The sequence below is a fragment of the Polyodon spathula genome, chromosome 35 (assembly GCF_017654505.1).
Source record: "Polyodon spathula isolate WHYD16114869_AA chromosome 35, ASM1765450v1, whole genome shotgun sequence".
In the NCBI taxonomy this organism is placed as follows: domain Eukaryota; kingdom Metazoa; phylum Chordata; class Actinopteri; order Acipenseriformes; family Polyodontidae; genus Polyodon; species Polyodon spathula.
In genome coordinates, this window is record NC_054568.1 from 1617961 (window position 1) to 1645953 (window position 27993).

At 46.9% G+C, this 27993-nt stretch overlaps 1 protein-coding gene across 1 annotated transcript in view; it reads left to right on the forward strand.

The window, feature by feature from the left end:
• Positions 1-5434: 5434 nt before the first annotated feature.
• The window catches only part of LOC121303743 (vasodilator-stimulated phosphoprotein-like), a 40357-nt gene continuing 17798 nt past the window's right edge, over positions 5435-27993 (forward strand). The window contains exons 1-2 of the mRNA XM_041234521.1: positions 5435-5917; positions 25830-26001. Of these exons, the coding sequence (XP_041090455.1) occupies positions 5913-5917; positions 25830-26001 (177 nt within the window). The 5' untranslated portion in view covers positions 5435-5912. The remainder of the gene's footprint in view (positions 5918-25829; positions 26002-27993) is intronic.

The following is a 27993-nucleotide window of genomic DNA, read 5'->3' on the forward strand; positions in this document are numbered from 1 at the left end:
TACCTGGTAGATGTGATTGTGTCGTTAACAGTGTGTGAATCAGTGTTATTGTGTGTGTGTGTGAGGATGTATCTGTATGTGTGTGTGTATCAGTGTGTGAGTGTGTGTGTGTGTGTGAGTGTGTGGGTGTCAGTGTGTGTGTGTCTCAGAGTGTGGGTGTCAGTATGTGTGTGTGTGTCAGTTTGTGTGTGTGTCAGTGTGTGGGTGTCAGTGGGTGTGTCAGTGTGTGGGTGTCAGAGTGTGTGTGTGTCAGTGTGTGTGTGTGTCAATGTGTGTGTGTCAGTGTGGGTGTCAGTAAGGGTGCAGGATGTCGTTATCGAGTGCAGAGGAAGTGTATGTGTTGTGAGAGCACTGTGCAGACTGTCTCCCAGAATCCTCTCTGCTCCACCACACATTAACCCTTCACACCCATCCTGCACTGACAATACAGACAGACAGACAGACAGACAGGGACGGAGGGAGGGCTCCTACAATGGCAAAGCAGACAGACTGACAGACTGACTCAGCCTCTCACTCTTTAACCCAGTGAATCGAGGTTCTGAGGAAATGACGTTCGTCTTCCATTTTAGATTAACTTTGTATCACCTCATGTTCCAGTCGTCATACCCTGGGGACTTTATCAAACCCTCAGCAGAGCTCTCAAACACATCTGCTCTCTGAGTACAGCTGGTATACCAGAGCGTAACCATTAACCCCTGCCCCCTGCAACCCCCCCCCCCCCCCCCCCCCCCCCCCCCCCCCCCCCCCACCCCCCCCCACCACTGGTGGACCTCTAATGAGTGAAGGGATCCTCCCTCGAGACACCTTCCAGCCCCTTGTAGAGTCGATACCATGTTAGGACTCTGATCAGGGCAGACAGTGGCCCAACCCAGTATTAGGGACAGGTCTTATTAAAGAGGCCAGGCAGTGTAAGGGTTACATGTGCATTTTTGGAACTCCAAAAACTCCACAAGGTGTTGGAAGGTGTTTTGGGGGGTCCATTCACTCAGTACTATTTCAGTCTTGAACACGCCTCCCTGACTGTAAGTTCCCTCTCTGTCACTAATCCAAGAGGGCCTTTAGCTCCGATCCTCCTCCCCTCAGCAGAACAAACCACAGAGCGCTTCTAAGAAGCGTAAAGCCTCTAACGTAGGAAAACGAAGTCTGTATACAATTTAAATGTGTTTCAGTGTTTACAAGCCAGGTTCCATGGTAACCACCAAACACTAGACTAGGGTTTATATGATTATGTATAACACAAATATGGCATCAAATGACAGCTGTGTGTGAGCGCTCCCCAGTCACGCACAGAGTATGGAAATGATGTCATAGAGCTTCACCGATGCGCTCGTCTGGAAAACCACAGTTAAAAAGATCATACCCATTTCCTCACTTCTGGTGAAAAAGTCTTGATCATCATTGCAAAAGAGTCTTAAGGGATTGGAGTCCCGGCAAGCCTTGGGGTGTGAGGGTGCTGTAGGATGCAAGCTGCTTTCCACTCTCCACCACTGAGCGGTCAGCGTGGTTCTGCAACAAGAGGGCTTACTGACCACTCTGACCCTGAGTGAGGAGGTGAGAATCCGCTTGTATCTCTCACACACACTTGAGTGCAGTATATATAGTTAAATACGAACAGCGCAGCTAATTCTAATGTGATGCTGTTTCCATCTGATACAAAATATCTCATACATTTCAGTTGCTGTATCACATCGATAGCAGGGTCTGCTGTGTGTGTAAATATATAGAGAGATACAAATTATACATAATAAATAGATCACATCAATATCAGGGCCTGCTGCATATTAATAGAGATACACCCTGCGTTATATATAGAAATAAAAATATGCAGATCTGTGACTGCTGCAGTCATACGCAGCCCCACAAAGACAGAAGGTAAACACAGTACCACAATGAACAACAAGGGCTGAAGAACTCTGCAGACTTGTCAGCCTCTTCTCAGGTCCTGTGTGTGTGTACGTGTGTGTGTGTGTGTGTGTGTGCGTGTGTGTGTGTGCATGTGTGTGTGTGTGTGTGTGTGTGTGTGTGTGTGTGTCTGTGTGTGTGTGTGTGTGTGTGTGTGTGTGTGTGTGTGTGTCTGTGTGTGTGTGTGTGTGTGTGTGTGTGTGTGTGTGTGTGTGTGTGTGTGTGTGTGTGTGTCTGTGTGTGTGTGTGTGTGTGTGTTGTGTTTCAATCTGGGTCATTCAGTTTAGAAAAGTGTTTTAAAAAAAACATTGCAAACCACGATAAGTTATAAATGCATAACATAACCACAGGAAAAGCAATGAGACCCAGCGGAGCTGCACTGTTTACAGAGCTCAGCACTGCAGTGAGACCCAGAGAGCCGCACTGTTTACAGAGCTCAGCACTGCAGTGAGACCCAGCAGAGCTGCAGTGTTTACAGAGCTCAGCACTGCAGTGAGACCCAGCAGAGCTGCCTGTTTACAGAGCTCAGCACTGCAGTGAGACCCAGCAGAGCTGCACTGTTTACAGAGCTCAGCACTGCAGTGAGACCCAGCAGAGCTGCGCTGTTTACAGAGCTCAGCACTGCAGTGAGACCCAGTGGAGCCGCACTGTTTACAGAGCTCAGCACTGCAGTGAGACCCAGCAGAGCTGCGCAGTTTACAGAGCTCAGCACTGCAGTGAGACCCAGCAGAGCTGCAGTGTTTACAGAGCTCAGCACTGCAGTGAGACCCAGCAGAGCTGCACTGTTTACAGATCTCAGCACTGCAGTGAGACCCAGCAGAGCTGCGCTGTTTACAGAGCTCAGCACTGTAGTGAGACCCAGTGGAGCCGTGCTGTTTACAGAGCTCAGCACTGCAGTGAGACCCAGCAGAGCTGCACTGTTTACAGAGCTCAGCACTGCAGTGAGACCCTACAGAGCTCAGCACTGCAGTGAGACCCAGCAGAGCTGCGCTGTTTACAGAGCTCAGCACTGCAGTGAGACCCAGCAGAGCTGCACTGTTTACAGAGCTCAGCACTGCAGTGAGACCCAGCAGAGCTGCACTGTTTACAGAGCTCAGCACTGCAGTGAGACCCAGCAGAGCTGCGCTGTTTACAGAGCTCAGCACTGCAGTGAGACCCAGTGGAGCTGCGCAGTTTACAGAGCTCAGCACTGCAGTGAGACCCAGCAGAGCTGCACTGTTTACAGAGCTCAGCACTGCAGTGAGACCCAGCAGAGCTGCACTGTTTACAGAGCTCAGCACTGTAGTGAGACCCAACAGAGCTGCACTGTTTACAGAGCTCAGCACTGTAGTGAGACCCAGCAGAAATGCAGGACTGGAACCCAGGGAAGAGGGGACTCATATAATAAACTTCATTGGTGATAATAAATAAAGTGATTGCATTGGCTCGCTCACACTGTCTAACACGCTCCAAGTGTGCACCACTGCTCTACAAAGAGGGCAAGAAAGTTTGCGGACCCCTGATCTAGAAAGCGACCTTGTTTGAGGCTCCAGGGGTGTGGGTTCTCATCTCCCCCCTCCCCCTCTCACACCCTTGCCTGGTCTCCATCATGGTGTGTGTCGGAGCTACACTCACATTGATGAAGGTGCTAGCCAGAAACATGCAAAGCTACAAGATGCTAGGCCTGGTCCCTCATACTATTTTTTATCAGCGTGTTGATTTGTTTTTTTGCAAGTTTTTTTTTTTTATTTTAGCAAGAGACAAGGTGGTTCTGCATGAACATGAAAAGATTAAATAGCCACTGATAGCTGTTGCCAGCAGTCATTAGAATGTGTGCAGCTGTGCTTTGTCACAGACAAGATCTCTGGAAATTTAAGAATTTGGTTGGGATCTGAAACATCACAGTTCCTTTCACTGGTGTCATCATCTCCTTGTCCTCCTCCTTCTCATTCTCCTCCTCCTTCTTCTCCTTCTTCTTCTTCTCCTTCTTTTTCTTCTCCTCCTCCTCATTCTAATTCTTCTTCTTCTTCTCCTCCTCCTCCTTCTCCTCCTCCTCCTCCTCCTCCTCCTCCTCCTCCTTCTCATTCTCCTCCTCCTTCTTCTTCTTCTTCTTCTCCTTCTTTTTCTTCTCCTCCTCCTCATTCTAATTCTTCTTCTTCTTCTTCTCCTCCTCCTCCTCCTCCTCCTTCTCCTCCTCCTCCTCCTCCTCCTCCTCCTCCTCCTCATTCTCCTCCTCCTTCTTCTTCTTCTTCTTCTTCTCCTCCTCCTCCTCCTCCTCTTCTCCTCCTCCTCCTCCTCCTCCTTCTCCTCTTCTTCTCTCTCCTCCTCCTTCTTCTTCTCTTTCTCCTCCTCCTCCTCCTCCTCCTTCTGAATTCTGAAAAGTAAACAGCTCCTCGACTCTATGGCATTGTAGCTGATAAAGGACTCTTGTGTTCGTAGCATTCTCAATACCTTTGTGTTTATGTTGCACTTTGTGCACATTACTTTCATTTTGTTTGTTTATTTTTAAAATTCTAGTGTGCAATGTTTTAACTGAAAGTAACAAACAAATAAAAAAGTTTCATGAGCCCAACGTCCAGATACATCGGGCTTTCAGGTCTATATTAGCTATAAAAAGTGGTTAATCTATTTATTTTTTTACCATAAACAGATTATATATATATATATATATATATATATATATATATATATATATATATATATATATATATATATATATATATAACCTTCCTTGTCTTAAGAAGCAAATCAATCCCCATTATACATTTATGTAACAAATGAATGCACTTTCCCGTCACACGCGATTTTTGACTCTGTCACCAGTTTTCTGATACAAAGCCCATCTCTTCAGTGTTACAATTTATTTGATTATCTGTCACAGTCTGTAAAACGGTTCATCATTAAATCGTTAAACAGTTTTATATACTGTGGTGTGTTTTTTTGTTTTGTTTTTTTTAATCAGTGATCTGTGTTTGCTTTGTGCATTTCTATTCGTAGTTCATGTAAAAGTATGTACTGTATTACATAAGAACATAAGAACATAAGAAAGTTTACAAACGAGAGGAGGCCATTCGGCCCATCTTGCTCGTTTGGTTGTTAGTAGCTTATTGATCCCAGAATCTCATCAAGCAGCTTCTTGAAGGATCCCAGGGTGTCAGCTTCAACATTACTGGGGAGTTGATTCCAGACCCTCACAATTACAGTCCACTTGTCCACAGTCTTGTCTAATGGCAAGTGATATTTTCAGAAATATATACCGTTCTGAATTAAAATACTTCTAAAGTTAAATATAGTACTGTACAAAAAAAAAATACATCTAAATTCAAGCCTCTTTATTTTAAACCACCTGCTATGTATTTTTGACATTGTATCTTTTTTCCCCTCTCATATTCCTTTTGTCACATTTGAATCAAGAACAAGACTACCAATGTTACTTCCAAATAATAATAATAATAATAATCTCTGCTATGGTGAGCTGAGCAGGAACGTTGCCCTTTTAAGACCCGGCGTTGCCCGTTCATGTTCGACGGCGATAGGGCCCGGAGAGGAAGTGTGGACTGCGGCGGCGCATTGTGGAAATTTTTGGAATGAATTGAGGAGACGAAAAAGAGAAACTCGATCACTCGCACACAGACTTCCTGTTAAAAAAGAAATAAAAAAACATAAGACAGCGTCCTCGGCTGCAACAGCGAAGCCGGGCTGGAGCATGCATATGCGGTGCCTTGATTAAGCCAGGGCGGAGACACAGCCGGTGAGAGAGACGGGCAGGAAACCAGGGAGCGCGGAGAGAAAGCAGGATAAGCATTGCGGCGGACGAGCTTGCAATCGCCCGCCTGCTCCGGTCTGGCTTTCGCTGCCGTTTAAAAGCAGGAAATCGCCGCGGTGCGCTCTCGCCGCCTCTTCCCAGCGAGTCACCGGCTAGCAGCTTGCAGCTCGGATCGCTGTGGTCTGACACACGTTGTACTTGTTACAGTTATAACTTCAGATCGGGATCTTACGCATAAAAACAGACCACCTGCACGCCGGGAAACATGAGGTAAGCTCCGCGGTGATTTGTTTCAAGTGCTTTTCAAGTTGCCCGGCTCCGTGCTGTCTGTGTTTCAGGCTGAATGCAGTGTGGAGATCGTGCCAGGTCGTCGGATAGACAGTGTTTTCTGTTTAAGGTTTCTTGTGCCGATTTTCTTTGGTGGCAGATCGGCACTGGGCTTGTTTCTGTAACAATGTGTCGCTGTGGTCGGGGCAGAGGGTTAACGAGTTAACAGATATTGCGATTACCCTTTACTCCGTTTCCTGCTTCTCGCATATTGTCTGTACTAATATATATATATTCCGGGTTTTGAGATTTAAAAAGGATTTTTAAGTAAAATCTAGACTGAAATACTGCCCTGGGTATTTAGTTTTTAATAGTTTTTCTACAGTAGTAAGGAGTACAGGAGCAGTACTTCTAGAGAGGAGGCTGTGTGGTCCAGAGGTTAAAGCAAGGGGCTTGTAACTGGCAGGTCCCGGGTTCAAATCCCAGCTCAGCCACTCACTGTGTGACCCTGAGCAGGTCGCTGAACCTCCTTGTGCTCCGTCTTTGGGGTGAGATGTTCTTGTAAGTGACCCTGCATAGTTCACACCCCCTAGTCTCGTATCTTGTAAAGCGCTTTGTGGTGGTGGCGCTATATAGAATAATTATATATATATAAACTTTGGCTTTGAGAGAGTGAAGTCTGTTTTTGCAGCGGAATCGGCTGCCAAAATCATATTAATAAACCGTAACGATCTGTATGAAAGTGCTGTACTGTTTGACACTAGGTAGTCTCTACATATTTCATATTGTGATCAGCCAAGGTAATTTCGGTGGTGCCCCATTGACACAATACATTAATAATAATAATAATAATAATAATAATAATAATAATAATAATAATAATTTACACAGTCTTCTGTGTTAGAGCAGACCCGCCGGGTTGAGTGTATCGCTTCTGAACGGCTCGGCTTGACAGGGTAAAAAAAAGCATGAAAATAAAAATAATTAAATAAAATAAAACTTTGTAAAAATTTTACAGAAGTTTGCAGAATTTGAGGAATGCAAACTTTGTAGTGTCGAAATTATCGGGTTTTTTTTTTTTTTTTTTACCTTAAATCGTGGGTGACAGTATGATGCACCCGTACTGACAAACTTAAGCGCGATTTTAACCCTCACCACGCCGTGCTAGTGCACTGCGGTCCGGTGTGAGGGGTTCTGTCTGTTCACGCTGACGAGACGCAGCACACAATTGCGATAACAGCAACACAAACAACTTCTAGATAAAGGCGCTCTCCGTTCCTGAAATAGTTCAGCAGCTTAGGCATTTCTGTCTGGAACAGATAACTGCTGTTTTATACACGCTTTGGTATTTGCTACTGTTGCAGGCTGCAGCAATTTCCACAACGCCAACCTCGATTTCATTCCGAAAAACAGGCTTTAACAAAACGCAGCTGTTAAGAAAGCCACTGTTTGCATCAGTAAAAAGCCTTGTTCTGGTATCGGTTTGGGAAGTTTCTGAAAGCGCAGAGACCCTGCGCAAACGCGGAATGAGTTTGCTGGCGTTGTGATGTCATCTTTTGGGACAGCGTTCCGGTAATTCCCGGGGTTTCCACTGGGAGTGTGCATGGCTATCTGCTGAGGCTGCACTAACTTCATGGGATCAAGCTCTTCACAAAAACTAGGTGCTGGTGTGGATCCGGCTGATTCACCATTCATTCACAAGTGAAGGAACAGCTGCCTGGGTTTGTGGTGATCTCTGCTTTTCTTACTCGGCGGAGAACAGCGATCCACACAAACCCGAGCAGCTGTTCCTTCACTTGTTACACTTGAAATGGTAACTTTAGCAGGGAGTGTGAATGGGGTGACATGTCGACAGAATAGAGTGGATTCAGTTTACTATCGGGGGGGAAATATTGGATTGTGACTGACAATTATACCACAGGGATGGACAGAAGACTCCTGTCGCATAGTAGCTTCCCTCATTCCTGTTTACTGTGAGTTTAAAAACACAGCCCTGAGCTGTCCTAAGACCTGGGAGGGCGGGGGCGATTGCAGTAGGAGCCTTATGCCCATTCATGTGTTGTGTGATGTGTCTGCTTGCAGACTGCAGATGGAACGGAAACAATGCTGCTGAGCTCATGTACTGCCCCCCCCCTCCCCCCCAGTGTAGAGGAGGACTCCCTCCTGCTTCCTCATTCCTCTGAACTCGGAGAGAGATGGATATTCTTGCTGGTGTGAGCAGTGGCATCTCTCTCTGACTGCAGATCTGATTGAGCCGTGGGCAAGGAGACACTGTTTCACACAGAGTGGTGAGGGGGTGCAATGGGCTGCCCAGCCATGCTGTTGAGGCAGAATCACTGGGATCCTTTAAGACCCACTAGGAACCAGAGGAGCTTAGAGTGCCGAATTTTCACCTGAAATATTTGACTCTAAAATGAGTATTTCAAAGTGCCAGTGTGCAGTCCACCACAAACCTGGCAAGATAATAAGCATTAAAAACACAGTTTGGAGGCGACACATTCCTGTTTCGCTGTGGGACTTAACATAGCGCTAGATACTGCATTGCTTACAGTAGTGTTCATTCCATAACATTCTTCTGTCCGGCTTACTGTACAGCCTATTGTAATAATGACTTATTCTACATAATCATTCTACAGGGTGATGCACCACTTTGGGCTAGAGCTGCACGCATGCAAACCTCCTAATCTTCATTTCCCACAGCGATATTAAGTGGGGTGGAAGTGAATATTAAATGTGAGTGATATTATCCAGCATAACCAAAGTGGTATTATCAGGTGCTTGTCCTCATTGACTTCCTGTTAGGGGTGCGAGTGTCCTCTGCCTGATCTGAGAGAGACTGGGGGTCGAGATCGACACGCCCCTCGCACGCAGAGTTTATTTACATGTATTTACAATAATGCAAAAGGGGAAAAAAAAAAAAAAAACACAGTAAAACATATAAACTGAAGAGGCACTGCAGGCAGCTGACAGCTACCTCCACTACAGGGAGGGTCCCGCTCCTCCAGCACACACTCAAATAAACTGAGTGGGATTCGAATCTCCTAAACTAATCTTTACAGGTGTGATTATCCTGGTTCCTGGTGTACACACAGTGGTGACCTGTCGTTCCCCCTGGTTCACATGCACAGGGGTATTGAGAGCACTGGCCTGTGCTAGTTGTAGAAGCTCCAGGCTGTGCTGCTCTGAATGTAGCTAATCTGTGTGCTGTGCATGTGTGAACAGGAACTGTGCTTTTCAATAGCAGCTCATAAGCAGGCACTTCTACATTTGTTCTGTATTGTGGTGTAACGTGTCAACACGCACACTCCAACCTGCACACATGCACACACACACTGAGCGCACAGTGGGGTGGAAGTGAACATTAAATGTGAGTGATATTATCCAGCATAACCAAAGTGGTATTATCAGGTGCTTGTCCTCATTGACTTCCTGTTAGGGGTGCGAGTGTCCTCTGCCACAAGTTCGACGTGTGTGTTGTGTATGACTCTACCACACTGAGACTGGGGGTCTGAGACACGCACACTCCAACCTGCACACACACACTGAGACACGCACACTTCAACCTGCACACACACACACTGAGACATGCACAAAAAAAAAAACACACACTGAGACATGCACACTCCAACCTGCACACACACACACTGCAGGCAGCTGACAGCTACCTCCACTACAGGGAGAGACCCGCTCCTCCAGCACACACTCAAATAAACTGAGTGGGATTCGAATCTCCTAAACTAATCTTTACAGGTGTGATTATCCTGGTTCCTGGTGTACACACAGTGGTGACCTGTCGTTCCCCCTGGTTCACATGCACAGGGGTATTGAGAGCACTGGCCTGTGCTAGTTGTAGAAGCTCCAGGCTGTGCTGCTCTGAATGTAGCTAATCTGTGTGCTGTGCATGTGTGAACAGGAACTGTGCTTTTCAATAGCAGCTCATAAGCAGGCACTTCTACATTTGTTCTGTATTGTGGTGTAACGTGTCAACACGCACACTCCAACCTGCACACATGCACACACTGAGGCACGCACACTCCAGCCTGCACACACACACACTGAGACACGCACACTCCAACCTGCACACACACACACACGCACACTCCAACCTGCACACACACACACACTGAGACACGCACACTCCAACCTGCACACACACACACACTGAGACACGCACACTCCAACCTGCACACACACACTGAGACACGCACACTCCAACCTGCACACACACTGAGACACACACACACACTGAGACACGCACACTCCAACCTGACACACACACACACCATGCACACTCCAACAGCACACACACACACACACACACACACTGAGACATGCACACTCCAACCACACACACACACACTGAGACACGCACACAACCTGCACACACACACACTGAGACACGCACACTCCAACCTGCACACACACACACACACTGAGACACGCACACTCCAACCTGCACACACACACACACACACACGACTCTCACACTGTGAGGTTGGACCACACTCTCCAACTCTGGACACACACCACACGTGTGACTTGTACTCTGCACGTGTGCACACGTGTGACGTGTGACTGTGCGTGGAGGTTGGACGTGTGCACACACACACACTGTTGGACGTGTGTGTGTGACTCCAACCGTGCACAGTGTGTGTGTGACACTGCACACAACTCCAACACAGCACACACACTGACACATGCACACTCCACACGCACACACCACACACACACACCACACACACACACTGAGACACACACACTGACACACACACACAACCTGCACACACACACACACTGAGACACGCACACTCCAACCTGCACACACACACACACTGAGACACGCACACTCCAACCTGCACACACACACACTGAGACACGCACACTCACAACCTGCACACTCCACACACACACACTGAGACACGCACACTCCAACCTGCACACACACACACTGAGACATGCACACTCCAACCTGCACACACACACACAGACTGCACACTCCAACCTGCACACACACACTGAGACACGCACACTCCAACCTGCACACACACACACTGAGACACGCACACTCCAACCTGCACACACACACACTGAGACACGCACACTCCAACCTGCACACACACACACACACTGTACTCACACACACACACACTGCACACACACACACAACCTGCACACACACACACACACCTGCACACACACACGACATTGCACACTCCAACACACACACACACACACACACACACTGAGACAACACTCACACTGAACCTGCACACACACACACTGAGACACACACACACACACACACTGACACATGACACACACTGAGACACGCACACTCCAACCTGCACACACACACACTGAGACACACACACTCCAACCTGCACGCACACATGCACACTAGCCCTGGGTCTCGCTTCCTTCAACATGGTTAGAGTTAACCACAGAACACCTAAACGCATTGCAAGTGATTACATCTAAACAAACAGACGGAAAGCTGATGTTAACTTACTCACTCTGTGTGTGTGTAGATCCTGTTGTGGTTTCACCGTCTCGAGTGCTTTGTGGTTGACGCTCTGGGTGATTTATAAGTGTAGCTGCTGATAACTGGTTCCATTGGGGGGGTGCGTCTCATCGTTTATTTTAGAAGGGTGAGGCAGCAAGCTTGCCCTGATTAGGCGGTTTTCATATTTGTGTTTTTGAGAAGTCTGTCGGAAGGGGCTTTCGCTGTCAGTTCAGGAGCTGCTCTTCAGTTCTGTATTCCTGTCAGAGATGTGTGTAACACAGGCTGGATCAGGCAAAGTCTGTTTTATAGAAGTAAGAGCCATCTAGTGATCGGGTTTTGTTTTGCTGACCGCACACTAGATGAGTGGTTTTCAACAAGCGACCACCAGGTGTAATAGTACCTGAGCAATCTTAAAGGGGAACTGTACTCCCAGTAACAAGGATCTAAACGCTCTGTATTCATAACAAATGGGTGTCGCTGGGCCAGTTTTGTTAAAGTCAAGCGTTTGGCCAGTATTTCAATTTTTTGGTCAGCTGGAAATGCAGGCCATCGCCATACTGGATCCTTCCTGGCGCCGCTCTTGCGTGGTATCGTTGGCTGGCACCCACGCCAGGGAACGCACACAGAGAGCCACGGATGAGAGCTCCAATGCATTCAGTGTTCATTTCTTTTAATGGTTTTTATATGATGTGCTGCTCAAGGAGATGCTGAAAACACATCAAAAGCTTTAGTTAACACACTTTCTATTGAACAGGTTCTAGATTCATTTGCATTACAGTTCCCCTTTAAACAGCTGTTGTGAAAGGGGGCCCCACTCGATCTCATCCAGGTTTGTTGTGTCTGTGCTGGCTTGTTTGTTGCCTCGTTCTGCTGGGTGGTTAATTTATGCAGCGGATGACTGCAATGAACTCGGCATGTTTATATCTGAAATATTTAGCAAGTGTTGTGTGTGGAATTGGTGGCCACACCTTTAATTGTGTACAGTTGTAATATGAGACGCAGCATTCTGCAGCTGCCATGCTCAGCGTTGGTTCTGATCTGAGAGCAGGTATCACACACAGCTCTTCTGATTCCATGTTACCATTTACTTTTCAGTAGCAACACAATTTAATTTGCAGTGCGTTCTGCTATTTACGTTATTAAATACGCCACAGCAAGCACATTGTCATAGATCATTTATTTCTTAGCAGATGCCCTTACCCAGGGTGACTTACAGGTGAAGTACAAGATATTACAGATTGGGCTCAGTGCAGGATTAAATACAGTAAAATAGGGAGCAGAGAAGTGCAAATTAAAGTCAGGGTGTTATATTTTCATTAGCACAATCTGAGAACTAAATTTACTGCATGGCGTTGATAAAAATTTTTTCTCAGCAGTACGCTTCCTAATTGCAGTCCCAAGTATTTCTGTGTGTTCTGCTTTCACATTTCTTAAAATGGTCAGTTTGAGAAATAAGCATTGTTTTCTGTGCAGCAGCTGACCCTGCTTTAGTACAGCGTACGGTTTTACATTCTGATAAGGGCGTGGTGTTATTTTGCGGTACGTGTTAAAAAGTGGTACGCTGTGTACTGCGCTTGCCCGGGCTGCGCAAATGATTTCAGCTCAGAAAACAAGGAAACGCCCGTCTGAACAGGTACCATGTACTGAGTTTGCCTTTTTATACTTCTTTTTAATCTTTTTTTTTGTGACTAACTGATGAGCAACAAATTGGGTTATCTAAAATTGTAAACTTACACAATGTTGTGGGTGAACTACAGTTTGTCTATTTGTGGAGTCGTACCGTTGACAGCGTACCATTTTCCGATGTCAAATACGTATACGTACCACATTCTGACGATATACCGCTTTCTGGCCCTACAGCGGTACTCTTAATTACCATGCCTGCTTCTTTGGGGAATCTTGCGCAGTTAAATCCAATGCGACAGGCGAAAAAAACCCAGTTTGTGTTGACTCGAAACTGTGAGACACGCTAAGGTTTGACTGGCGATGGAGAACGTTGGTTTATTGGAGTTTTCAGCTTGGTGGCCTTTTCACTTCCTTTTTTGTTTGTTTGCTGAGCTTTTTGCTGCTTTACAGCCCTTCATTAATTATTTTCTTTATTTTAAGTTTCCAGGGCATTTTTGTTAATGGCACGTGTGCAGCACACAAACCTCAAGTGTATTTTAATTAGTTTTTCGCTGTTCTTGTTCTACATTTCTTAAACGCAGCTGTTCATTTTAGGAATGCATTCTGCTGGTGTCAATACCTCTCTGCACTTACAAGCATTTCAATTCGATCAAATTGCTACCATCCTTCTTGCATTTCAGTTTATTAAAACATGTGAAATGCATTTTGTTTTTGTAAAGCCCACGAAAAGTTGTCACGTTTGCAACCATTTTAGTCTGGAGCCTGCATCATAGTTTCTCATTTCTTTGAAAAAATTCAAAGTTACAATGTATTGTGCAGTTGTATTGGGTTTTCTTTTTTTAACATAATCTTTCTAAATTCCAAGGTTGAAATAAAGGAACACCAGCTCTTTCAGTTTGTCTTCCGAAAGCGAACTCCTCCGATCGGACGGGACAGGATTATACAGCGAGTTGCTGCGCTCGCCATCAGCTGTATTTGATGTATGAAAGCTAATGTTTCCCCTGGCGGTAGAGGGCACTGGATCGCATCGGGTGCCACCTTCACAGCGTGCAAAGCAAAGCAAATCTTTTACACTCTCTTTTGCTGATTTTATATTTGCAAGGTGTGGCCCTTTGTGGTGGCATTTTCTGGCGAAATCGGCCAATGTTCTCTTGATCCTCAGTGTGATCCAACATTTTTTTCTCTATCCTTCTCTGTTAACAGTGATATTATTTTAATATTATGTGCCTCTGCGTAGTGATACATTTAAAATTACGCAGGCTTGAAATTCCCCGGGGTGTAAGTTCTCTGTGATTCAGGGGTACAGACGGATACATTACTGTTGTGTGATTGAGGGAGTGTTCTGGTTGAGGAATCATATTGTACTGGCACTAGTAACACAGATTGAAAACCGCTGCACTAGATGCTTGCAGAAGCATTTTGTTTCCACCCTAGTTTTCAGATGGTTTAAGAATATAATAAAGTGAATAACGGTAGGTCTCTAGAGACAGGATTGATAGTCGGGCTGCAGATTCTGAATCCAGGGAGCTAATGAAAGGGCAGGACAGGCAAGCTCTACTGAATCATTTTGTCTGTGACAACTGTCTTACTTTAAAAGGGAGATTTTAGTGCGTGAGATGAGAATGTGTTCGTTACAGAGACTGTTTCTGTCTCTCTGTGTGCTTGTTTTCTTGCAGTGCTTGGTGCTGGCTGTCTGAATATTCACACTGACTATTCAATGTGTGTGTGGAGGGAGCTCCCAGCTCTTCAGTAGAATCTCTTCCATTAGTGCTTCTCTCTCTCTGTCTCTGTCTCTCTGCACTAAAGAGCTTGCTGCCGGGCAGGCTAATGTGCAGAGTGCTTTCCTGTCCTCCTGGGAGCTGCGGAGTTAACCCCTTCACTGTAATGACTAAGCAGCAGCTCTGTAGGGTTTGGATGATTTTAAACACAGACACACACAAACGTTCTCTTGTTTTGTCACAGTCTCTCTCACTTCCTTTCTTTACCCCCCTGCGCCTGTGGGTTTGCACACAGTGGACCCACACCTCTGGGTCCTGTTGTGTGCAGTAGCTCCGAGTGACTGCTCCCTTCTTCTTTCAGTGCAATGCGTGATCCAGACTCTCACAGGGTGATGGTTAGTCACAGTGATGGTGTCATGCTTCCCTGATCTGTGCCTCAAGGGTTTGTATTCAGAGTGTTGCCTCCAGTCCTGCAATTTACCCTTTTTGAAAAGGTAATAAAACCAAGGCTTTTAAACTGTACCGCTTACTGTACACTCCATTGGCTCTAGCAATATTATTACCCCAGTCCCGCCATTTAAAGAGGTGTTAACCAAGCCTTTCAAGTACCATCCTCTCATCTCATTAGCTTCACTGCTGCTGCCTCTTGCTCCCTTCTCTCTTCATGCTGTGCTGTAGTTCAGACTCGCTCCAGTGAAGGTCACTTACAAAGAAGAGAACAGCAAAAGCAGAACATATTCCAAGATACGTGGTTTATATTTATATCTATATGTATTAAACTGCTTCCTCTTTCTGTGTTTAGAGGCTGAATTTAGTTGTAAGTGAAAGGGGAATTCATGAGCCATTTGGACTCCATACATGACAGCTCTGTCCTGATTCATCCCTCGACACAGTGAATCATTTCACCTCTGTCAGAGGGAAGCAGAGACTTGCACTGACAAAGCCTGCCGCGTGTGTGTGTGTGTGTGTGTGCGTCTCACTGTGGGCTTGTCTACAGTTCCCACAGAGTCAGTAAAGTCCCCCAAAAGGTCTGCAAACCAGACTAACCCTCCCTAATGAGGATGCAGGCCCTGCCCCTGGAACATTTTAAACAGATGTTTCAAACATGAAAGAAAACATCCACCAACAAATTTCATTATTGTGTTGATCCTGTTCTTACTGTCTCACTCCTCTCTCTCTCTTTCTCCCTTCCCCTCCCTCTCTCGCTCTCTATGTTAGTAACATGTTCCCCTCTGCTGTGTGGGTTGTTTTAACTTGTTTTGAGCTGTAAGTTGCTGACTCTGGTGTTCAGTGAAGCTGTCTGCCTGTCTTTTTGTCTCTCTCTGCCTGTTGAGATGAGTGTTTAAGGACAGGGCAGGGCAGTGGTCTGGTGTTGGGGCGAGGTAGTGGGAGTGAGGGTGGAGTGGAATTGAAGGGGGTAGAATAGTGATTTTTGGGGTAGTGGTTTTTTGTTTTTGGATGGGGCAGTTCCTGTGAAGCTTGTGAAAACTCCTAGTAAAACCAGGAATGGATCAAACTGCTATGCAACGGGAGTCTTGTTCCCATCCCTGCAGCTGGTCATATTAAAGATGCAGGTTTGCTCAAGGTTCATGGGTTTAACAGCAGCGACATTGCTCTGAAACCCAACAATGAGGCTGTCTCAGTTATTGCTGTATGCAGGTTACGAGGAACAGGAATTGAGATACAAACATGGGGGTGCGCTAACTCTGATTCAGTTACTGGAATAAACGTGAAGACACTAGAAACCGGTTTGAGCAACAGGAACTCATTACACAGGCTGTGTCACACAGAAACTCGTTCTCTGCACAGGCTGTGTCACACAGAAACTCGTTCTCTGCACAGGCTGTGTCACACAGAAACTCGTTCTCTGCACAGGCTGTGTCACACAGAAACTCGTTCTCTGCACAGGCTGTGTCACACAGAAACTCGTTCTCTGCACAGGCTGTGTCACACAGAAACACATTCTCTGCACAGGCTGTGTCACACAGAAACACATTCTCTGCACAGGCTGTGTCACACAGAAACTCGTTCTCTGCACAGTCTGTGTCACACAGAAACTCGTTCTCTGCACAGGCTGTGTCACACAGAAACACATTCTCTGCACAGGCTGTGTCACACAGAAACACATTCTCTGCACAGGCTGTGTCACACAGAAACTCGTTCTCTGCACAGGCTGTGTCACACAGAAACACATTCTCTGCACAGGCTGTGTCACACAGAAACTCATTCTCTACACGGGCTGTGTCACACAAACTCGTTCTTTGCAGCGCTGCAGGAGAGGTCCTGTTGGGACTCGTGCTCCCTCTGGAATGGGGAGGGGCGGTGAGGGAGGAGGAGTGGGCCGCACTGCACATTCACCTGTAGCTCTAGAGTTGTGCAGAAAGCAACGTAAACAGAGACGGATGTTAGTAAAGTTCTTGTGACTGTTTGAGTTCAGGAGCTGCTCCTGAGTTTTATTTGAAACGCCCTGCAGGGGGAATATCGTGCAGGCGGTCAGGTCCGCATGTCACCACTTATCAGATTGTCATGAAATGTGAGATTCGCACTGTTTAGTGTAAAGTTATTGATAATGTCTGATTCTGCAGTATAGCACGGTGTCCTTCTCTGGATAGTCTCTTGTCCCTGTAATAAAACCTGGGGAATGCTTATTCTGTGCTGTTGATATGCGTCATGGTAATACATTTTTTCACCACACTGATAGCTCTGATTTTGAATGTTCAGCTGTGGCGATGGGCGGTGAATGTCACTGGCAGGCTGGTTTACATTGCGGGGATGGGCGGTGAATGTCACTGGCAGGCTGGTTTACATTGCGGGGATGGGCGGTGAATGTCACTGGCAGGCTGGTTTACATTGCTGGGATGGGCGGTGAATGTCACTGACAGGCTGGTTTACATTGCGGGGATGGAGGGTGGGTGAGGTCACTGCCAGGCTGGTTTATGATGGGTTTTCAACAGTAAGTCTATGTTTTTTAGTGATGTGGGAAGTGAGCTCCTTCTGTGTGTCGACATGTGCCTCTGTCCCAGTCTCCCCCCTCGTGTCTCCCTGTCTCTGTCTCCCTCCTGTCTCTTGTGTTAAGGGAGTGCAGTGCTGGCTCATGTATGCTGACTGAACGCCCGCCTCTGGAAACCTGGATCTAGACCCAGTCTTGCATATAAAAGAAGTGTAGTTTCAATTATGTACCTTAAAACACATGAAAGATCTGAGCAATGTTGAAGAGGGTAACCCAGCACACCAGAAGCTGGGATGGGATGGTGTTTAAAAAGTATTCCAGTGATTAATTCACTTGTCATTGTCATGAAACCTGACAATCTTTATTCTATACTATTCTGCACTGTTCTGTATTCCGTACTGTTCTGTATTCTATACTGTTGGTATGTCACGGTCATCAATTTTTTCACTGTATTTGTTATTATTATTATGACTACATCTTTATCCGGCCAGTAAACTAGAGACTGGTGCTGACAGTGTGTCTTATCCAGTGTTGAAGGATGACTTGAACCTCTGTCTGTCTGTCTGTCTGTCTGTCTGTCTGTCTGTGGGCTCCATCTCTCATTATCTGCTTTGCAGTCAGAATTCTTTTGCTCTTTCTCTTCTGCAGTGTCGTTCGTTCACTCGTTGGTTTGTTCACTTTCTTTCCCTCCTTTTTTAATTTGTTCTCTCATTTGATCACTTCCCGCATCTTGTCTCCCTTTCTTTTGCTCATTTGTTCTTTTTTCACCCCCTTCATCCTTGGATTTGGCAGGGTGTTTTCCATGGCAGTGGTGCAGAGAAATGGGGGAGGGGGGAGAGAGGCATGTGTCATTCTGCCTGATGGGACTTGCCCTTCTGATCAGGCAGCAGTTCTGCTTGACTCCATATACAGGCATGCCTGCTCCCTCCCTCCCTCGCTCAGGCATGGCTTACTTAACCAGGAATTGCAGCTATTTCCTGTTAACACTTCGTGGGGATGGCAGGCGCTCAGCTGATTGTGTGGAATGGACTGACCCCTCACTACCTACCAGTCACTCAGAGGAGGCTGTTCTTAATGCTCCTGCCATGCACTTTTGGCACCCCTGGCTGAACATTGGCTGCGTGTTTGATGCTCTGTGCTAACTCCCTTGTGGTTACGTTATCTTTATCCTCGGTGTCCTTGGCTGTCAACTCTTTCACTGTCAGAGAGACTTCCCCAGACTTGCTCACACTATAAAACCTTCCAATTGGGGCCTTTCTTTAGCTGATTAGCTCCTGTTGATGGCAATGTAAACCCAGTGTTAAGACTGCCTCCTGTATTCAGGGTTGCATGGAGTGACAGGGCAGCCTCAGGTGTGCTGTGTGTCGTTCCCCTTCCTGGACTGCTCTACAGTGCTGACAGTGCGAGGTGTCTGTTAGCTTAACTGCACAGAAAGCCTCATTGTTTGATTTTTCAATAATGGAAGAGCTGACTGTATCGCTGTTCCTCTTGTGTGTCTTTGTTTGCCACAATTTCGTGAGCCCGCTAGCGTTGGTAGGCGGTTATACCTGTCTGCAGTGTGAAAGAGAAGGGAGGGAAGTGTGTACAATGCAGGCAGGGGCATTGGCAGTGCAAACACAGGCTGAGTACAGCAGAACGAGCACTGCCCTGCACGCACTGAGACATACACACTGCTCTTAGGAAAGGATTCTAGATAGTTTGGTTGTTTGTGTCGTATTCCTGCCTGTCTTTTGTCCCTTTTTAATAGAAATCTCTCACAGTAAGAGCACAGCAAAGTGTAATAAAGCACAGTGAAAGCATGGTAAAGCATAGAGAGGTACAGTATAAAAACCATGGAAAAAGCAGGGTAACACTGCAAAAATACAACGATAAACGTTTCTAAGGGGTGTAGGACCTGTTAATTACCTCTCTTCTGTGTCTTGCAGGTGATCTGGTCTGTTCTACCCCCTTTGCAGGGCTTGTCTTGGTGTCCCAGATTGCTAACTGCCCGCTTTTCAAACAGACCCTGGTAAAGGGGGGTGGTGGGGGGTGTGGTGCTTTGAGTTTCCCCGCAAGCACCCTGCTTTGTGAGGATCCTGCGTTCCTGATCACATTTCTTCAAGCAAAGCTTCGCTGTTTGTAGCGTCAACATGCCCTGAAAACCCACATCAAGTTTACAGTCACTCCAGCAGTAGAATGGAAAGATGACTTTAAAGACTGAATCACTTTGTCATTGAGAGAGTGATAGAGAGGAGCACGGAGTTACTGGTCAGGACTGAGCCAGCAGCAGGCAGGCTCCTGTCACGATACGGTACATATCACGATATGCAGATCGCGATATGATATGCATCACAGTGCATGTGAGGGTCCTGGTGGGCTGCTGATCTGATGCACAAGAGTATGTATTAATAGCAACTATAAAACACATTCATTCAAGAACTACAATGGGCTCTGCTGTGCTAAGTCCTATCACGATACAGACCTGTATTACGATACAAGATATGTGTAAAGAAAGCATCGCGATTCATCGACACACAGTGAACGCACTCCCTGGACCCTGGTTTGAAGTGCACAGGTAGATTCTGTGGCTCTGCCCATTCATCTGAAAGGGAAGGCAAGGGTTGAACTCCTAATGCAAGGGATATATAGGATATATAGTATGTGTGTGTGTGTGTGTGTATATATATATATGTGTGTGTGTGTGTGTGTGTGTGTGTGTATATATATATGTGTGTGTGTGTGTGTGTGTGTGTGTGTGTATATATATATATATATATAGCACATATATAGCACAGTGAAAGTGTAGGCAAGCATTGTAAAGCATGGAGAGGTCTGGTAAAGCATAGGCAAGCATTGTAAAGCATGGAGAGGTCTGGTAAAGCATAGGCAAGCATTGTAAAGCATGGAGAGGTCTGGGAAAGCATAGGCAAGCATTGGAAAGCCCTTTAAAAAACATGGTAAACTGCATGGAGGGGTGGGATTGGGACACTGCAGAAATGCCTTTGTGATCTTCTGCAAGGGAGCTCCCCCTCTTGTCAGTGGGCAGCGTCGCTCTGACAATGCTGTCTGCTCGCTGCTGTGACGGCAGACTGTAAAACGAAGAGCTCCACACTGGAAAAACGAGAGGCTTGTGAGAGCAGGAGAGGTGTTTATACCTGTGTGCGAGACTAATGATAAACAAGGCTGTCTTGCAGAGAGATGCACTGGCATGCACACACAGGCACACGCACCAGGGCTGTGAATTTCAGACTGAATGTGAGGACACAGACTCACTGACACTCACACACACACACAGACTCTGTCACTGACACACACTCACTGACACTCTCACACACACACACACAGACTGTGTCACTGACACACACACACACACACTCTCGCTGACACTGACACACACTCACTGACACTCTCACACACACACACACAGACTGTGTCACTGACACACACACACACTCTTACTGACACTCACACACACACACTCTCGCTGACACTGACACACACTCACTGACACTCTCACACACACACACAGACTCTGTCACTGACACACACACACACTCTGACACCGACACACACTCACTGACACTCACACACACACACACAGACTCTGTCACTGACACACACACACACTCTGACACTGACACACACTCACTGACACTCTCACACGCACAGACTCTGTCACTGACACACACACACACTCTGACACTGACACACACTCACTGACACTCTCACACACACACACAGACTCTGTCACTGACACACACACACACTCTGACACCGACACACACTCACTGACACTCACACACACACACAGACTCTGTCACTGACACACACACACACACTCTCTCACTGACACACACGCTCACTGACACGCTCTCTCACACATCGTGTTGGCTTGGGGATCGGAGCTGTTGAGGGGAATTGGACATTTATAAATCGAGGAGTAAAACAGCATATCAATAATTGGGCACACAATTGAAAACGTTATATTTTATTCACGGTAGCAGTTTGACCCCTTTCTGAGTTTGCTATAAGTTTAATAATATGCACTGAGCTTGGTACAGATTTTATTTGCATCACTGTTCATTGCCCGCATAATATTTGTCTGTCTCTGTCTGTGTTTGTAAGTAGCGCTGTGTCTTCACATCAGACTAGTCTGACTCGCAGGAAGCTGAGGACTGAGAGGGGTCAGGGAGGGGTCGCTGCGCTAGAGAGAGACATCGCTGTCACGCTGGCGTGACTCTTCTCCACTGTACCCACTCAGCTTTCAATATAGAGCAGCACTTGTCTGTTTGTCACGAAGCTCTGCTCAGAACCTTCCTTGGCTTTAAGGTCAGAGGGTGTGTGGAGAGGGTTTGTCTCTCTGGCTGGGGGTGCTATTTAGGGTTTTTGTGTATTTCTACAGAACTGTTTGTCCGATTGTGATGAAACTTGCAGAAACAGTATGATCATCTGGGGTGTGTGAGGCTATCTGTATATAGATTGCATATACCTAGAGAATCTCTTGTTATAAAGCTTGCTAACTACATTCCTTAACACAAGAAACCTATAATGACATCTTTCACACATTACACTGATGAAAGCCGAAACGCTTGTCTGCTGAACTCGGTTTCGTTTCAATAACCCTGATGCAGGCTGTAGCTGAAGTGTGTGTCCGCATGGCTCTGGTGGTGGTGTGGTCTGCTCTCAGCGCTCAGATTGCAGATTTGAGCTGTGCATTGAAGAAGGGCCTTATAAGGAGCTGCCTGTGATGCATCTCGTCAGAGAGAGTGCTCGGCTGCGCGCACAGCGGCTCTAAGCAAAGGAAGTTGCAGGTTGTGTCAGAATCTCTGAATCCTGTGGTCGGACTGACTCGCTTCATCGCTGGCTAGAGATCAGCCTCCTCCGATCACATCAAAGACCTCCACTTGCTGTTGCATAGCAGTTTCACTGATTCCAGGTTTTACTATGAGCTTGATTAGCCCCAGTATATAGGTAACAAGCTCAGGTGTGTAGTAAAACCAGGAGTGGATCAAACCACTATGCAGTGGGAGTCTTATTTCCAGTCCTGTAGGAGAGCCCCAATGCACAGTTCCTGCCCCCACATGTGTTTTTATTTTTGGTTCTGGTTGGTATTTGAACAGTGGATTGTGTTACCTGAGATTTAGCTGTTGTGTTAATAAACAGCATGCCCTTTTCATATCCAATAATACAATACAGCTTGCTTTTATATAGTGCTCTTCGTGCAAAGCATCCCAGGGGCTTTAGAATAAAGTGAAAAGCCAATGACGAAGCAATCCAGCAAAAACATGATCCAACTCAAACGCATTTGTTTTTAAATAAGCGTTTCAGCTGTGCCAGCATCCCTGGCATGATCTGGGACAAAGGCTTCTACTAAAGACCCCCCTCGTCCCTCCTGATTTCAGTGGATTTCTAGGACGACCGCAAAGCCAGCATCTGCTGATCTCAGGGTGTGACTAGGGGCATAAGTGCCAACACTTCCTGTAAATATGAAGGCACCAGGCCATTTTAAAATCAATCCTGAACCTAACAGGGAGCCAGTGTAGTGATTTCAGTATTGCTGTGCTGTGATTTCGGTATTGCTGTGCTGTGATTTCGGTATTGCTGTGCTGTGATTTCGGTATTGCTGTGCTGTGATTTCGGTATTTGTGTTGTGCACGGCGAGAGCGAGTCAGCATTGTGAACTGCTTGGAGCCAACGCATTTTTAGAATCAGGAAGGTCAGCAAACAAAACATTGCAATAATCTCATTGCCAATTAACTGCGCAACTTTCTGACCCTGCCGGTCTCCTGAGTAGAGTTTTATTTTATACAAGTGTGGAGAGTTCTACTTGGCTAACTTTTTCATAATCAAAGCATTCAGTGCTACAGAGCGAATTTTTCTTTTACAAATTTAATGATCTCATTTTGGAATCTGGAATTTGCTCGGTTCCTCCATATCTGTTAACTCTCAATAGTGCTGAATTAAGGAACGCTGAAATGAACTCCAATTCAATGCAAACGTTTCCACTAGATGCCTTTTTTTGAAGCCTCCTAGTCGAAGTGATTGACATAGTTAGATTTTCTTTTAGTATGTCTTCATTGAAATCCAGACTGACCAGTTGAATCGCGTTCATTAAAGCAGATTCAGGGCTCACTCTGAGGAAAGGGATTCTCTGAATTCAGCTGTTTAAAAAACTTTCAAAAAACAACTTTTGCATTTTAAGTATTCTGCTAATTTATTAAAGTAGTCTGATACTGTGTTAGTGAGAGTGCAGGTTGTCTCTGTGATCTTACAGAGGCTGGCTCGGGGAGGGAGCGTGCGAGTGCCGCCTGGCTCGGGAAGGGAGCGTGCGAGTGCCGCCTGGCTCGGGGAGGGAGCGTGCGAGTGCCGCCTGGCTCGGGGAGTGTGATTGCTTCTCACTTTCACTATGGAGGCTCTCTCGCGCTGGCTCACTTCCTGTTCAGAGTGGTCAGACGTGCACAGTCAGTCAGTCTGCACTTGTGTGATCTGTTCTCTGTTTTCTCACGCTCTGCAGTTTTCTGTTCTTGGTCGGGGGCACACGTGTCTCTCTAAGGCACAGGGCACTTTTCTGTCTTGCCATTTAACTACAGGGATGGAAGTAAGACTCCCATTGCATAGCAGTTTCACCCATTCCAGATTTTACTACAAATTTGATTAGCCCCAGTGTACAGGTACCAAGCTCCGGTGTGTTTCTCATTAAACTCATAGTACAGTAACACCAGGAATGAAGCAAGCTGAAAGATGTGGCTGTAATGTTTTGCTGAATTCTCCAAGTGTTGTTTTATGATATTTTCAGTAGGTTACAGCAATACAGCCAGCACCCAACACAATGTCGGTCGTGGTTTCTAGAGTTTACAATGCTTTCATATCTGCGTAAACACACACACACACACACACACACACACACACACACAGGCAACGTTATCTGCTTCCAAACAGGGAAGGGCAGTTCTCTGTTTTAGCTGTTCTGCTTCCTTTCTCAAAGTCTCTATTAGAGGTTAATCTGCTCAGCTGACTGCCTCTCATGGCTCAGCGTCGCTGTCCTCTATCCCTAACATAGGAGAGAACCCTTTTGAGCATAGCATTACAACACAAACAGCTGTAACATGGGGAGTTACCAGGCAGAGTGTGTGTGTGCTGGAAAGTGGGAGGGAGCGTTAAATGTGTCTGCTGTTACCAGTGGAGCTTGTTTTAAAAGTGGAGCTTGGAGGAAACTGAAATAGACTCGTTTAGGATCGCTGGATCATACCAACATACCAACGTGTGGGAGTTACAGATCTCACTGGCTGAGAGATGGGAGTAGAAGTGGAAACAGAAGGTACATGGTTAGTATGTTGAAGCAGCTGATCCCCAGTCAAAGAGTTACATTAGTACAATGTGTTCAGTCCAGGTCTGTTCAAACCCTTTCATTAAGAACCTCTTTCATAGCTTCAGATTGCATTCTTCCTCAGACTCGGCGGTACGTTTCCGTGTCAGTGACTGATAACCAGGTGCTTTTAGAAGACATTTCGATCAGTAGGTTTTCTATACGAAGCGGTTGAATGTACTCCTGTCTCAATTTGTTCATGTCTAGGTTGGCATAACTGTGCCATTGCCACACCCTGGCATTCTTTATTAAGGTGCTGGGTGATGACGGCGCTGGAGAGCTGAGAGTGGGGGTTTGGAATGGTCTTCTTTGTTAGGTGATGACAGCGCTTTGAGGAGCAACAGAACCCAGATCCACCCCAAGTCGCTCCAAACACCATACCAGAGAGTGGGACTCAGAAGACTGCTCTCTCCTCCTACACCAGCACTTTGTGATCATGTGACCTCAGGAAAGCTGTACTGTGACCTGCAGAGTGCGATGCTGCAGGTGGAATTAGGAATACGCACAGCAGCATTGCAAGCAAATTCATACAGAGCCTCTGTTTCTTCATAGACATGAGCACCACCTGCTCGTCCTAACTAATAATGCACCGGGAGCACTATTAGTTAGCCTGATGTTATCGCCACTCCTGTGTGGTGTGTGTGTGTGTGTGACTGATCGTCTGTCTATCTGTCCTGATTGATGGCTGGTTCCCTCTCTCTCTGCAGCGAGACGAGCACTGCCTGTCTGTATCTTGATTGATTGATTGATTGATTGTCTGGTTCATTCCTCAGCGAGACGAGCATCTGCCAGGCTCGTGCCACTGTCATGATCTACGACGACGGCAGCAAGAAGTGGCTCCCAGCAGGCACTGGGGCACAGGTCTTGAGCAGAGTGTATATCTACCACAGCCCTGTTGGGAACTCCTTCAGAGTGGTGGGGCACAAGATGCAACCAGACCAGCAGGTGAGACTCCATTATACAAACCAGTATAGAGAAACCAGTATAGATCTACCACAGCCTGGCTAGGAACTCCTTCAGAGAGGTGGGGCGCAAGCACACACCAGTATAGAGACCAGTATCAATGAAACCCCTCCTTGTATTAGCTATGCCCTGTGTTCTTTTTTCTTTTAGTAAAAGACGGATTTGTAATCAGCTAGTTTGTCACAGTACTAGTGTCAGCTTCACTGCCCCGGCTCTTGCCTGTCCAAAGTGTGAGAAGACGGAGAGACGGGGTTAGCCAGACATGTTAACTGATATAACGAAAGGTTTGAAAACTACTTGAGAAAAGTGTTTCTATTTAAAACCAAGGGACTTCAGCTTTGAAAGGAAGCGTAATTCTGTAGTAGTCAATGAGTCAGCCCTGCTTAATCTCACCCCTGTCTGTCACCCTCTCTCAACTTATTATCGCGTTATATATAAAGCTTACATTCTGCAAGCTGATGCATTGCAGTGTGATTGCTGGTTATTCGTGGTCCACCAACCCTCAACAGCTCCCCAAGTGTCCGGATCCATACAGACGACATTGTGATAACTTCAGCGTCGTTCGTTTCAAAGACCATGGCCCGCTCCCCTCACAGTTTAGGATCCACACAGCTCTGTTTCCCCTTGTTGTTGTGCAGTTCAACACCACTCAGTGCTTCATTGGAGCGTGCTGCAAGGAAGATCACGTGGTGCCTGACAGAAAGAAACATGTTTCCACGTGTATGCTGGGCTTCATATGTTTTTTCTAGCATTTTCTCACCTGGTTTGCACAGTTGCAGAGGGGACAGAAATGAGTTGCACTCCCTCTAGTGGTTGTTTCTAAAGAAGCTTCCTTACTCTTGATTGCTTCTGTTTTAGCATGCTTGTGAGCACTGAGCTGAGCAGAAACAGCAACGGAGAATGAGACTAGAACACATAGCAGGGTATTAATCACTGGTCTCCATCTGCTGTCACACACAGTACTGCCCCCTGCCTGTCACACACACACAGGGATCCCTCAGTACTGCCCCCTGCCTGTCACACACACGGCGCTCCCTCAGTACTGACTCCTGCCTCAACACACACACACACACACACAGGGCTCCCTCATTACTGCCCCCTGCCTGTCACACACACAGGGCTCCCTCATTACTGCCCCCTGCCTGTCACACACACAGGGCTCCCTCATTACTGCCCCCTGCCTGTCACACACACAGGGCTCCTCATTACTGCCCCCTGCCTGTCACACACACAGGGCTCCGTCATTACTGCCCCCTGCCTGTCACACACACACAGGGCTCCCTCATTACTGCCCCCTGCCTGTCACACACACAGGGCTCCCTCAGTACTGCCCCCTGCCTGTCACACACACAGGGCTCCCTCAGTACTGCCCCCTGCCTGTCACACACACAGGGATCCCTCAGTACTGCCCCCTGCCTGTCACACACACAGGGCTCCCTCATTACTGCCCCCTGCCTGTCACACACACAGGGCTCCCTCAGTACTGCCCCCTGCCTGTCACACACACAGGGCTCCCTCATTACTGCCCTCTGCCTGTCACACACACAGGGCTCCGTCATTACTGCCCCCTGCCTGTCACACACACAGGGCTCCCTCATTACTGCCCCCTGCCTGTCACACACACAGGGCTCCCTCATTACTGCCCCCTGCCTGTCACACACACAGGGCTCCCTCATTACTGCCCCCTGCCTGTCACACACACAGGGCTCCCTCATTACTGCCCCCTGCCTGTCACACACACAGGGCTCCCTCATTACTGCCCCCTGCCTGTCACACACACAGGGCTCCCTCAGTACTGCCCCCTGCCTGTCACACACACAGGGCTCCCTCATTACTGCCTTCTGCCTGTCACACACACAGGGCTCCCTCAGTACTGCCCCCTGCCTGTCACACACACAGGGCTCCCTCAGTACTGCCCCCTGCCTGTCACACACACAGGGCTCCCTCAGTACTGCCCCCTAGTAAATAGCTCAC